This window comes from Oculina patagonica, chromosome 13 (genome assembly GCF_052425735.1).
Source record: "Oculina patagonica isolate OP01 chromosome 13, crgOcupat, whole genome shotgun sequence".
NCBI classification, from domain to species: Eukaryota; Metazoa; Cnidaria; class Anthozoa; order Scleractinia; family Oculinidae; genus Oculina; species Oculina patagonica.
Window position 1 is genome coordinate 34,096,704 of NC_135770.1, and position 13,768 is coordinate 34,110,471.

A 13,768-nucleotide genomic window follows, 5' to 3' on the forward strand; every position below is an offset into this window, starting at 1 on the left:
TTCCCTTACCTTTTCTATGCTTCAACACGTTAAATCCCACTCTTATATTGGTCCAGTCTGAAAGGTAGCTAGACCTTTCCCGATTTTGCTATCATTTCTTCGGAATAATTTGAGGATCTGCATGAGGTTTAGTGTTTCCGGAGAAAATACTGATAAGTGTTGGAAGGATTTTTCATGAAAATTTTAGCATTGTAAATTCTTATCTGCTCTTCAAAAATCGGATAGAAATCACTCATGAACTCAAAGAAAATTTTCGGATTTCTCCCCGGAAATCTTAGATAGTCTTCGGATATCTTCGATAGTCTTCGGCAGGATTTGGGAATATTCGGTAGTCCACAGAGATCTTCCGAAATGATCGATCGGAATCGTCGGAGAATGGCCGAAAACGTATTGATTTACTATACAAAATAATATTGGCCTTTTTGAAGCCGTTTTTGTTCTTTTCTGGATAAAATTTACTGTTACAGTGACTTTTTTACTGTTTGTGTTAAAATGCCTAAAATTTAACTGTTTCATGTTTCAGAGCCAAAAAAAATAAGTGTTTAGTATTATCGAGGTACCCCCATCCAGACCCTCTAAACGAGCATTTTCTTGCACTTTTTCTCAAAAAAAGAATTTCACATTTTATCTACATTTTTTGCTGCCAAAGCATAACCTTTCAAAGACCTTTAGGACACTCCAGTTCTAGCTAATTCTTCAGGCTCTTCAGTGAACGGGGCACCCCTTTTTGGCAGAGCCTTCATGTACAGTCCACTATAATTATATCCCCACCCCTCAACCCGGGGCGTTACTTTCGGAACTTGACGCGGAATAAAATGGAATTTTCTGAGCTTGACTAACGTCGACATCAAGAGTAAGATAAAAACTTTGCTTAAATTCGAACAAAAAATGTTTAGTACGATTTATCGTAATCCACGTGGCGTGATACCTCATGCAGCGCTCGTACGTGTCGACTCGAATTTGCTGGTTCGTTCTGTTTTTCATCAATTACAATAGAATTTCACACAATAGCTATAGAATTTCGACATGATAATCATTAACAATGTGCATTGATAGATCGGGTAGGACGTGAAGATATATTTGTCAACAGAGCCATTCAATCAGTCAATCAGTCAATCAGTCAATCAATCAATCAATCAATCAATCAATCAAAACCTTTATTTGAGGGACAAAGTCACGAGAAGTCAGCCAAGTCTTTGTGTAAACTATGCGAGAACTGTGAGGGTGCACTCACTATTTCCTTTGAACAGTAAAAGAAAGGCATAAATTCATCTCCAAGATGTGAATAAACCGTAATCAATGGGTTTTTGTGATTTTCTTGAAAACGTCGGCCCGACGTTTTCAAGTCTTTAGCCACTTATCTTCATTCTTATCTGCCCGTAGCTAAACCAATTTTTAGCAATTTTTATGACAAGTGCAGTGTCTTTAAGCAAGGCCAGGCCACTATAAGTAGATTTAACACCTTCATTGGATTTTCAAGAGGCACTAAATCTTGGTGACACTGCCCCTTAAACGGAAACCAAATCAGTCATCAACATACGTGTTATTTGTGACGATATCCCTTTGCAAATACATTTCCAGACTTGCCTGTGATCGCCCTTAGGCTTATTACGAAAGCTCAAGTTAAAACACTGTGTAACACGTCCTATTTTTAACGCGCCCTTTTTACACACCCCTCCAACACGATCTTCTTTTTTCTTTTCTTTGCTAATCCTCTAAATTTCTGTTTTTCAGTATCAGGAATTTAAGGTTGTATGTCAGCTTGTCCGTTACATCTTCATGTTATTTGCCCCCTTTCTAAGTAATTACGATCCACTTTTAGATCACTTAGTGATTAATGAGCATTTATTAGCTTTTATCACCAAACAATAGCTGTTTGATCCATTGAAGAACTTCCGGTCACACAGTTTAGGCAATAGGGGGCATAATTAGAAACAGACAAATGGCAAATACATTTTCAGATAAATAAACACGCCTCACTTAATCTTCTTCTCAGAATATGCTCTTTTTGAATTCCCTTCAAACCTCTCACAACCTTTCCTCTTTTTGCTTTTTTGTTGAATCCAAACTTCTGTACACTCACAACAACGAAAGACTTAAGTCTGTTGTCTTAATTATCTTCCATGAGACCCTTTAAGAGGTCTTAAAAACACTTGAGAATTAAATCTTTTCCTCCCGGTTCCATTTTTATTTTTAAGCATCCATTTGATTTGATGCCAAACGATGACTTTGATTTATTCATTGAAGAACTTCTGGTAACAGTTTTCGTTTAGCATCATCAGAAAGAGACAAATGAGGTGCACATTTCTAGACAGGCACGCTAAGAACTAGCTTGTGCATACCTACCGACCGGTTTTACACGCTACTACTTTTTTTTTAGCTGATATTTGAAGTTTCTTTTCACACCCCCTTCCACACCCACTTCACTTTTCCTCGTGGGCTTTTGTTGATATAAACATTTAATAGCAAAACCGTTTACTATGCAAGCTTTCATACTCACGTCGGTTTTTTTGTTAATCACGAGGCCCTGTTACGGGTGCTAGAACAGGGATAGCTCGCAAACTAATTTTAGACATATATAAGTGATAACAATAAAAAAATAGGATTAAAAAAATAAGATTAGCGATAATTCCACCCTTGGTCTTAAGAGATAAGGGATAACTAATTAAGTGTCAAACTTAAAGTAATTAAAGATGACCAAACCTCCCTTAATAACTTGCACTTAGACTTCTGAGCTTGACTAACGTCAACATCAACTTCATTTATTTTGTATAAGATAAGAACTTAAAACAAAAAACGTTTAGTACGATTTATGTTAATCCACCTGGCGTAATACCTCATGCAGCGCTCGTACGTGTCGACTCGAATTTGCTGGTTCGTTCTGTTTCTCATCAATTACAGAAAAGCACAATAGAATTTCGACATAATAATCACCTTACAATGTTCACTGATAGATCAGGTAAGACGTGAAGATATATTTGTCAACAGAGCCATTCAATCGATCAATCAATCAATCAGTCGATCAATCAGTCAATCAATCAATCAGTCAGTCAATCAATCAGTCAGTCAGTCAGTCAGTCAGTCAATCAATCAATCAATCAGTCAGTCAGTCAGTCAGTCAGTCAATCAATCAATCAAAATCAATCAATCAATCAATCAATCAAAGCCTTTATTTAAGGGACAGAGTCACGAGAAGTGCTAGTCAGCTAAGTCTTTGTGTAAACTATGCTAGAACTGTGCACTCGCTGTTTCCTTTAAACAGTAAAAGAAAGGCATAAATCAATCTCCAAGATGTGAATAAAGAAAATTACCCTGCCCTTGAACAATGAAGGAAAGGCATAAATTCATCTCCAAGATGTGAATATACCAAAATCAATGGGTTTCTGTGATTTTCTTCCAAGAATCACTGTCAAACTTGAAAACGTCGGCCCGACCTTTTCAAGTTTTCGGCCACTTCATTCCTATCTGCCTGTAGCTACATCAATTTTTAACAATTTTAATGATTAGTGCAGTTTAGCAAGGCCAGGCCACTATAAGTAGATTTAACACCTTCATTATACTATTTTAGTTTTCCTTTTATCTGTTATTTTAGTGGAACATCTGTAAACTAGCTATTCTAAGCTAAGCATGTTTCCCACTTTAAATAAAGTATTGTATTGTATTGTATTGTATTGTATTGTATTGTATTGTATTGTATTGGATTGGATTTTCAAGAGGCACTAAATCTTGGTGACACTGCCCCCTCAACGGAAACCCAATCAGCCATTTGTTACAATACTCCTTTGCAGACACATTTCCAGACTTGCGCGTTATCGCGCTTATTACGAAAGCTCAAATTAAAACACTATTAGTAATAACATGTCCTCTTTATAACGCTTCCCTTACACACCCTTCCAACACGATCTTCTTTTTTCTTTTCTTTGCTAATCCGCTAAATTTCTGTTTTTCGGTCACAGGAATTGAAGGTTGTACGTCAGTTTGTTTGTTTCATCTTCATGTCATTTGCCCCCTTTCTAAGTAATTACGATCCACTTTTACACCACTTAGTGATTTATGAGCATTCATTAGCTTTTATCACTAAACAATAGCCTGCAGTGCAGGCGTTTTCCGTGGGCGCGCGTAGTATTAGTTCGCGATCGAGCAGATTCGCCGCCATGTTGGATGGGGACAGAGAGAGGCTTGGAAGCGAGGAAAAGCGAGAGGGGGGAGGGGAAGAACTTCCGGTCACACAGTTTAGGGGGCATTAGAAACAGACAAGTGGCAAATATTTTTCAGAGTAAATAAACACCTCTAGAACGTGGAACGGGAAATCGGGGAACAGGGAATGGGGAATCTCTTAAAGGAGGAATCTCTGAAAGGGGGGGATTATTAGCTATTATTTTTTAGGATATGGACTTTTAGAGCATTATTTATTTCAACTGCGTCGGAATTGCAGCCGCCGTAAAGAGGTTTGCGTCAACAACGCCAAGAAACTCAAGGTTTGGAAAGGGGTCTTCAGAGAATTTGGCTAAACAACATTTGTAAACATCTCTTGTCGCCTCAAGGATCAAACCCGGAGGAAAGGTTAGCCGTTTGGGCGCAACACTTCTTTCTACCCAGGATGACCGTATACCGCGAATATATTGTTTTTAACCTAGACAGAGTTATCGCAGTTGAAGCACGCTTGCTCTTGTTAATTCGTAGGATGTATATCACAGAGGTCTAAAATCGAGGAATTTTTGTCCTATTTGCCGTGATACAGTGATTCACGACGATCGAACAATTTATTGAATGTTATATTGTAAAGGTCAAAGCATCCTCTTTTAGAGATTCCCCCTTTTAGAGATTTGCCGTTTCAGAGATTCCCCCTTTTAGCGATTCCCCGTTTTAGAGATTCCCCTCTTTTAAAGATTCCCCGTTTTATAGATTCCCCCTTTTAGAGATTCCCCATTTTAGAGATTCCACATTTTAGAGATTCCCCACTCCCCGTTCCCTATTCCTCGTTCCCCGATTTCTTATTCCTCCTTATTGCTCTTTTTGAATTCCCTTCAAACCTCTCACAACCTTTCCTCTTTTTTCTTTTTTGTTGATCCAAACTTCTGCACACTCACAACAACGAAAGACTTTAGTCGGTTGTCTTTATTATCTTTCATGAGACCCTTTTAAGAGGGCTTACCAGCACTTGAGAATTCAATCTTTCCCTTCCGGTTCCATTTTTATTTTTAAGCATCTATTTGATTTGTTTCCAAACGATGACTTTGATTGATCCATTGAAGAACTTTTGTTCACAGTTTTTCGTTTAGTGTCATCAGAAAGAGACAAATGGCTAACACATTTCTAGACACGCACGCTAAGAACTAGCTCAGTGTGTATACCTTCTGACCGGTTTTACACACTGTGCCAAAATAAAATGTTCTACTTTTTTTACCTGATTTTTGAAGCCTCCTTTTACGCTCCCTTCCACAACAACTTCTCCTTTCCGTCCGTGGGCTTTTGTTGATCTAAACATTTAATAGTAAAACCATTTACTATGCAATCTTTCACATTCGCGTCAGTTTTCTTTTGTTTGTTTGTTGTTCGCGAGGCCCTGTTACGGGTGCTAGGACATCTATAGCTCGCAAACTAATTTTAGGTGGATTATGATAGAGATACTAGATAAGTGATAACTAAAAAATAAGATTAGCGATAATTCCACCCTCGTTCTTAAGAGATAAGGATATCTGAGTGTCAAACTTAAAGTAATTAAAGATGACCCAACCTCCCTTTAGGATCTTGCACTTAGACTTTGGACGCACAGGCTGAAACAATGGCTATTAGCTCCATTGAAGGACTTCCGGTCATTGAGTTTTGGCAGAAGAGGATGGAAAAGCAATTATCTGATGAAAGAAGGTGTTATCATTTAACTTCACCTCGTCTGACCAAGCAGAATTTTGCATCCTGTTGTGTCACGTTTCCGTGTTGGGATTGTTTTCTGTTTGGCAAGCTCCCAAATTTCTTTTTGTATAAAGAGGCTTGCACTTCACACCCCTTTAGACAAACTGCTTCTCGCTAACAAGCTTGTTGCCCACTTGCACAGAAAAGATGAGGTTCTTCAAGGTGTTTCTAGTGGTTCTCGCTGGATTGTTGCTCGCTCAGCTGGGAGACGCTTGTGGAGGCCTAGGGGGGATGCCATTTCAAGTAAGCAAACTACATGTGCCGAAACCATTCCGCAACACAACAAAGTAAGTTTTAATGTGCAGTTGAACTTTTCAATAGTCTTTTTACAGTTTCGGTGCCAGTGCTTGTGTTCATCAGGATTTCGGCCTCTATGAAAGGTGCGAATAGATTCGCAGATCCAAATGATTAAGCTTAATAAAAAAGGGCACGGATTTCGGACTTTTGTGATGACGTGATTCGGCGAATTCGCAGATTTCGAAAAGACCGGCAGATCGCGGATCAAATGAGAATTTTGGCACGGACTCCGAGTACAGATCGTGGATCCTTAACGAAGTTCGGACCAGGCATAGCTAAAGTCGGCCTTTGTCGGTATTCGAGGGGGTTTCCGTTCATTTTTTCCAAGATGCCGGGTTGCATAATCGATGTCAGTTTACGTAACGCTGTAACGTCACCTTCGTATGACAGTAAAAGGAAATTTACTGGAAACAATAATACCACAGAAAGTTTTCAAGTAACAACGAGAGAAACATGTAAATAAATTACAGAAGGCTTTCGACATACGTCTCTGAAATGAAAGAAAAATTCGTATCCCTAGCCGGATTCGATTGCTATCTATTTCTATCTAACGCGGATCCAGATTTAAACGAAATAGGGGTAGGTACAATACAATACAATTTTAATGTCCATTCGTGGGACGAGGTCTCCCTCAATGTCCGAGCCGGAGGCTCATGTATAAAACGTAGGACGGTCGTAGGTGGTCCCGAATACCGAACGTAGGTGGACGGATTGAGCCAAAAAATGGCACGGATCCGCATTTGCGTTCTCCCTTATTAACCCCCTTGCACTATCTGACCAAGTAAGCCTAAACTAGGTGTCGGCATTATAGAGCCTTTAGCTTGCTGTCCCTTTTTGTGTGTCTTACTTGATAAGTTCTCATCTTCCGACACAAATAGAACAAGTGATACTCAGAACGAGATATTAGGTACAGTAAAATACAAAGGAGTCCCCCCCATGAACTATAGAGCTGATATGAATTTTTTTCTCCTTGCTGGACCAAGAGAACTGTCCACAGTAATTAATTTTCTCTTGTGCCTAAAATGCGTTGTAGAAAACACGCATTGAAAACAAGGTGTAGATAATGCAGATCAATACACCAAGCGGTTCACCACCGACGGGCGAACTAACTAAAACACAATGATTCGATTTTTTAACAATTTGAAACTTGAACTAAGCGAGGTGTTAGTGATGACAGATTGACAGTCATTAGAAGAGTGACACATATTGATTGACAGCCATCACCCTGATGATGATGATGACTTTATTGATGGGTGGTAGTAATAAAAACTCGATGTTGATGATTTTATTGATAGCAGGGGCCGATCAGTGGGCTCCTGTTGATAGATATGGCTTGGCAGTCATCGAAAAAGTGATGTCGATGACTTTATTGATAAATATGGACTGTGGGAGTAATAAAAAATAGTGTTGTTAATGATTTTATTGATAGCAGGGGACCATGAATGGGCTCCTGATGTTAAATTTGAATTTGCAGTCATCACAACGACTTTATTGATTGATATGGATTGGTGGAGGGGGGTGGGGGCAGTCATTAAAAAGTGATGAAGTTACACTTCAGATATGTCAAGGACAAAAAAATGATAAATTATGCGTAATTTTTTTTTTTTTTTGCGCCCTTCCGTGACCCACCCCGGTTTGATTTCTATGATTGACTATTATTTTCTCCACAGACCCAACAGTAATGAAAGCAAAGTGTTGGAGATCATTCAACCACAAGAGGTATACTATACTGTTATATTTCGTATTTCTTAAATATTTACTTAGCCACCCCTACCCCCAACCCCGGAAAAAATTCAGATCGAGATTGGTTTCGTGCAAGTATTTTAGGTATCTCATAGGGGTCATGTGTCCTTTTTTTTTTTTTGTGGAATGACGGTAAATTTTCCAATAACCTACAACTACCCCTCCCATAGGCGCACACAGCTATCATGTACACATGCAAGTACGTTGCGAGCAGTCGCTATTCGCACCCCATATATGGATATCACACGCGCGCATAAACAGCTACCATGCACGTAGTTCAGTATCAAGTGTGCGTCGCATAAGGCTATCACGTGCACATATAAAAAGCTTTCAAGTGCGCATACAGATGACACGTGCACATACACATCATTTTTACCGTTTAGTTACATAAACAACTGAACTACATGCGCATACGTCTAGCACGTGCACATACAGCTATCAATCGCATGCACATACAAATGTTATGTGCACTTTGCTGCACACGCAGCTTGTTAGGTGTGCATGCAACTATCACGTGGGCATACAACTATCTCGCGCCCATACAGGTACCTCTTTCGGTACGGGAATACGTGTAGAAGATAACTTATGCTTATTAAACTGGATAATTTTTCTTGAATATTTTTCTTCTCCAGGGTGATTCTGTGTTGTCAAATATCGTGGAAGCTGGGGTCCGTCGTGGACTGGAACGATGCCAAAAACTGTTTGAGAACGATACCTGGAACTGTCCAGTAGAGATGTATAAGAAGTTGCCAATCATTGCTAACACAGCGCTTCCTTATGGTAAGTCTGCTGTTCTCTTTCTGCAGTGTTTTTGTGTGTCATGTGTATGATTATTCTATGTTTTCTTCTGGTCCAAAATTTACAATTCATTTAGCATGCGCTTTTCATCCGTTCGTGCCACTCGAGGCGGGAGGGGGAGGGGAAGACACAAAGTGTACCACTGTCTCCCCCCCCCCCAAGATATTTCAAAATATACACGCTATAGTAATTAGGCATTTTACAATTAGGGCGTGTAAAGCATCCAGATAGAAGTGTTATTAGTGACCTTCATATTACCCAATATGACGTCGTGCATACGTCATGCTACCGGAAGATTAAAAGGCAACCTGAAATATACCAAGGCTACCCTGGGATGAACTAGGATTTCATCCCGTAGGAGTAAAAACACCCTTGTTACCTAATACGCATCGCGCCAGTAGTCCACTTAGCTTCCGTTCTTTGCTGCTCAACATTCTATTTTGTTTTTCCAATCCCAGAAATTTTTATACAATTTTGCCATTTTCTTGCAGCCACTCGAGAGACAGCGTTCATCCACGCCATCAGCTCTGCTGCAGTCGTGCATGAAATCACTGCAGTGTGCACAGCCAGCAAAATGCCCGGATGTGGCTGTTCAAAACCAAAACAGCACAAAGAACATCGTCGACAAGGTATTTTTTGGGCCAAGTGTGGCGATCATATCGAGTTTGGAGAGAAGAAGGCCAGGCACATCATGGACAGTCTGGAAAAAGGAAGTCCAGGCGTGAGGGCTGTTAACCTGCACAACAATGAAGTAGGAAGAGAGGTATTGAACCCTTATTTCCAGCTATTTCTGCGCAGCTATAATTTTAAAGGAGCTGTGTCACGGCTGAGTTAGGTTTGTTTTGTTACGTTTTGCCAATGGCCTGCTATGAAACTTAATGTTTGCAAAAAAATTACTTCTATGGATCTAAATGACAAAACCATAGCTTCATTGCAACCAAATGTGTCTCCCGGGCGTAAGCTAACGAGAGTAAATTGTTTAGCCCAATAATATTTAAAAACCCATATCGCAATCCGTTTCAATCTTCGACACTTCTGGCCATCAATACCTTCTTGTGTATTTGATGTGTTATTGAAATGTTCCTTCACTATTTTAAACGGCTATTTTCCATATATCACCGAATTTGATGGCCATTTCCCATGCCTAAAATTGGCTAAAATCCGTGCACACAGTTCCTTTAAGATATAAAACGGCCAACCCAGCGTTGAGGTTCTCATGAGAAGACTTTCACTGAGCATTTTCTCAGCAAAAAGTGGTCGTAATAACACGAGATTGTGGTATAGACGAGGTGGTCATAAGGTGAAATTGCTCTGTATTTAACAGATTTTTTTATGCTGACAGGTTGTTCGAACAATGGCCGAGGTATCTTGCAAGTGCCACGGTTTTAACACTGCATGCAAGGTAAAAACTTGCTGGAAGGAACTGGCACCTCTTGAAGTTGTGGCATCGAAGCTGAAGCAGAAATACCACAATGCCGTGCAGGTGTGGTTCATGGACAACAAGCTTCAAGAACGAGTTGACAATCAATTCAGGCCCATCTCTAACAGAGACCAAAGGCTGGTTTACCTCGACTCCTCACCAGACTTCTGCGTACGAAACGACACTCTGGGCACCCCTGGAATGCTGGGTCAGTCGTGCAGGAGCGATAAAGCTGCAGACAAATGCAAATCTTTCGTTGATTACTGTGAGTCTTGTAAGCTTAGAGTTGAAAGTGAGGAGCGATACAAGCAGGTTAAGTGTAATTGCACGTTTGTGTGGTGCTGCCACGTCGATTGCGAGACTTGCACCAAAAAGTATTCTGTAATGACATGTTCTGGCCTTGCAAAGAGTGGAGTTGAAACTCACTGAGAAAAGAATCTCGAAACGTCATTGTTGATTTTAGCTTTTGAGTTCAATTTGTCAGTAAGGCCATCCCAATAAAATGTTTCGTTTCCCATCGCCCCGTCCCTTGTGATGGAGGGTCGGTCAGTCGGAAAAAAAAGAATGAACACTTGAAGGGGTATGGGTTCTTTTCCAGTTTACTTTTGCATATCAAATTTCACGTTTAACCTGTAAGGTATATAATCAGATGGTAAAAGATGTATATTAACACGGCTATCAAATGTCTAAGCAGCCTTTTAGAAAAGTAGCATCACATCATACCAATTGTTTTAAAAAAACAAGATCGTGTGCTTGTAAATAAAAGTACTATATAGGCTTGCCTCTTTGAGTAGTGAATCTGGATTTTCTTTTTTTACTTTTCGAAAAAAAATGGATCGGTCGGGCGATGGGAAACGATACATTTTATTGGGATGGCCTAAAAGAAAATTGAACATGATCGAAGCCACAAAGCTGAGAACTTGTTATTGATACATGCTTTATACTCATTTATAATAACTCAGGGTTTTTTCTATAAACAAACGGGGGAAAATATAACATGACGGTAGATGGGAAACCTCATCTCGATTAGCATAGATTTTGACGATTTTATTTTTCCGTTTTTACTCCTTAGTTTTAGTTTACCAAAATGCTTGAATGCATATTTGTAACAGTACAAAATGAAGTTCTACCCACTACAGTCAACTCCCACCTTGCGGACACCTCGCTTTGGCAATGGTCCGGGAAAAATTTAAAATAACCCCTTTTTTTTTTTTTTTGGGTTGATAGCACTATAGGCAGACGTCTATACAGTGTAGTTGTTTAAAAATAGTCAAAAAGGCAATGCATTTAGCCGGTTTTGTTTAAAAATATTGTAGTCATCTACTTAAAGATATAGAAAAGCCAACAGCAGTTCTCTTGGTTGTCAACAAAATATACAAGAGCCTTTGTCACCTTATACCTCGTACAGCTCAGTTCTCTCTATTAATTTCTTTGTTAAAAATCCCTTTTGCAGAAGTCCTCCCACGGCAACGGGAGGATCTCCTTGCTGTCAGTCACTTCACAGAAACTTCGAAAGCAAACAGAAATTTTAAGTAGTTATTTAATTTCCGCTCTTTTTGTCTACTGCACCAGGATGTATAGTCCAGTAGTCTTAACTGTTCCGTGTCCTACAAATCGTATATAACCAAGCGTTCCTGTAAAGTGTTTTTACTATAACGTTAAGAACAATCTTAAGGAATAAACTGCTGTTGGAACCAAGATCTGCCTTCTCCTTGATGTCCGTAGAAGTTTCCAGTGAAGTAGATCCCCAAAGTGCCAAGAGAGTGTGACGAGTTTCCGTTCCTGTTAGCCAAATGGTAATTTCCGGGGCGTATTTTTTTCCCTTGTTTAAGAGCGTTCTGCACCAAAGCTCGAAAGTTTCCGGGTCACCCGAAAATATCATGAGTTCCCAGCGGAAAAACCAACCGTCACAACATAAAAACAACTTGCAAAGCAGTTTAAATTTTGCAGTTGTTTATGGCTAGGGCTTTCCACAAGTTGCTCGGCAACTTTTTTCCTCTCGAGCAACTTGTTGCATTTTGAGCAATTTACAGACCGAAGATCTCCGAAGATTATCCGAGTGTTGTTTAAAGGCCATACGAACGTTTCCGAAGATTTACGAAGTTTGACGAAGATTGTCGAGAAACGTCTGAAGACGTTTCAACTTTCGGCTCATTCTGCATTAAAACATTACAAAAACTCCTCAGCAAACATGACGTCATCATTTTACAAAATTTCCCCTTGATATGTTATTTAGATACTTCTTTTGCTGTAAAATTGCATAAAACTGCTTAGAAATCTTTTTTTGTTTAGAAATCTAACCCTCAAAGGGAAATTAGCATATATCTTGATTAGAAGATATATATTATCTTGATTAGAAGCAGTCTTTTGGATTTTTTGGAGCAACTTTCGAGCAACGTTTTGAGAAATTACGGGCAACTTTTTGAGAAATCTCGAGCAACTTGTGGAAAGCCCTATTTATGGCACGCGCCACATATAAGTCCGTGTACAAACCAGGAACATTGCAATGCTGTAAAAGAAGACCGTCAGTGCTATTTTTTGTCCTTTTCCTCTCTTCCCCTCAATTAACTGGGCCTAGTGTGAACCCAGTTTATAAAATGGCCCGATTTTCGTTTTTTCACTACTAGACCCGTGCCCCAGCCAGCGCGTAAAAACACGCACATTTTTCTCATCGCTGAGTTCGAGAAAAATATTAGAGAACATACATGTTCCCTCTCAAGAAATTCACCAAAATGAGAGTTTATATATAACAGGGTAAGAAGGAATGTGCAGCTGGGATCTGCAGTTCAAGAGATTACATCAATCTTCTGCTTTTGGCTGTCAGTTTTATTGCGTCTTTTCCCCTAGCTTGTATTTTTTGAATGTTTTCTACTTCAGACTGAGCCTCAATTCCTTCCGGCTTACTCAGTCGGATTCAACGCCAAGATGTTTTTAAAACAGGCTTCTCTCAATAAATGCACATCGCTTTGTTACGTTTAACTCGAAACTCTGTAGGGGCGGAATTTAGGCTTGTGTAGACTCTACAGTGCATAAACTCTGTGAGTTCACGTTTGTAAACACTTGCAGGCTTCTTGCTGGCACTCTAGAGGGAACGAGGTTGGTTACCTGTTTCCATAACAAATATAACGGTCGGTTGTGAGTTAGAACTTGGCGCACATACCAAGCGCGAAGGACCCCCACCCCATCCCCCAAACTGGCCACCCTCCCGCGGCTGTAAGCCCTACCTCCCCCGAGGGAGCTGCTTTAAGGCGCAAGCCATCCCATGACGAGCATCCTTCAGGTAGAAAATGCTAGCCATGTCAAAATTGCATGGCGCTCGTCTCGTCTCTTTGGCCATTATATTTAACTCATTTTTAGGGGGCCCTACTGAAGGAGTGAAGCACAAAACTTAAGACGATCTCTCGAGCTGGTGCTTTAAGGCCCCAGCTCCGTTACTTTTATGCCTGGAAGTTATATTTCCAGAGGGAAGGAGTAAGGACTGCTAGACACCTATCAATAAGTTGCGAACGTCTGTAGTACTTGACACTTGTTTTAATAGTCTTTCAGACAAACGTTTCTCGTGAACACTGTCCATTTTTAGACAAAGACCTTTTCTTG

The 13,768-nt window shown here is 39.9% G+C and overlaps 1 protein-coding gene across 1 annotated transcript; it reads left to right on the forward strand.

Moving 5' to 3' along the window:
- Positions 1 to 8,576: 8,576 nt before the first annotated feature.
- Positions 8,577 to 11,162, forward strand: LOC144635247 (protein Wnt-8b-like). The gene is made up of 3 exons (XM_078494345.1): positions 8,577 to 8,733; positions 9,243 to 9,514; positions 10,094 to 11,162. The coding sequence occupies exons 1-3, from the start codon at positions 8,688 to 8,690 to the stop codon at positions 10,598 to 10,600; spliced, it is 825 nt and encodes a 274-aa protein (XP_078350471.1). The 5' UTR covers positions 8,577 to 8,687; the 3' UTR covers positions 10,601 to 11,162.
- Positions 11,163 to 13,768: the final 2,606 nt, after the last annotated feature.

Coding starts and splice junctions, on each gene's coding strand:
- LOC144635247 (XM_078494345.1), top strand. CDS start 8,688: ATGTATAAGAAGTTGCCAATCATTGCTAACACAGCGCTTCCTTATG. Junction 8,734..9,242: donor TAACACAGCGCTTCCTTATG/GTAAGTCTGCTG, acceptor ATTTTCTTGCAG/CCACTCGAGAGACAGCGTTC. Junction 9,515..10,093: donor ACAATGAAGTAGGAAGAGAG/GTATTGAACCCT, acceptor TTATGCTGACAG/GTTGTTCGAACAATGGCCGA.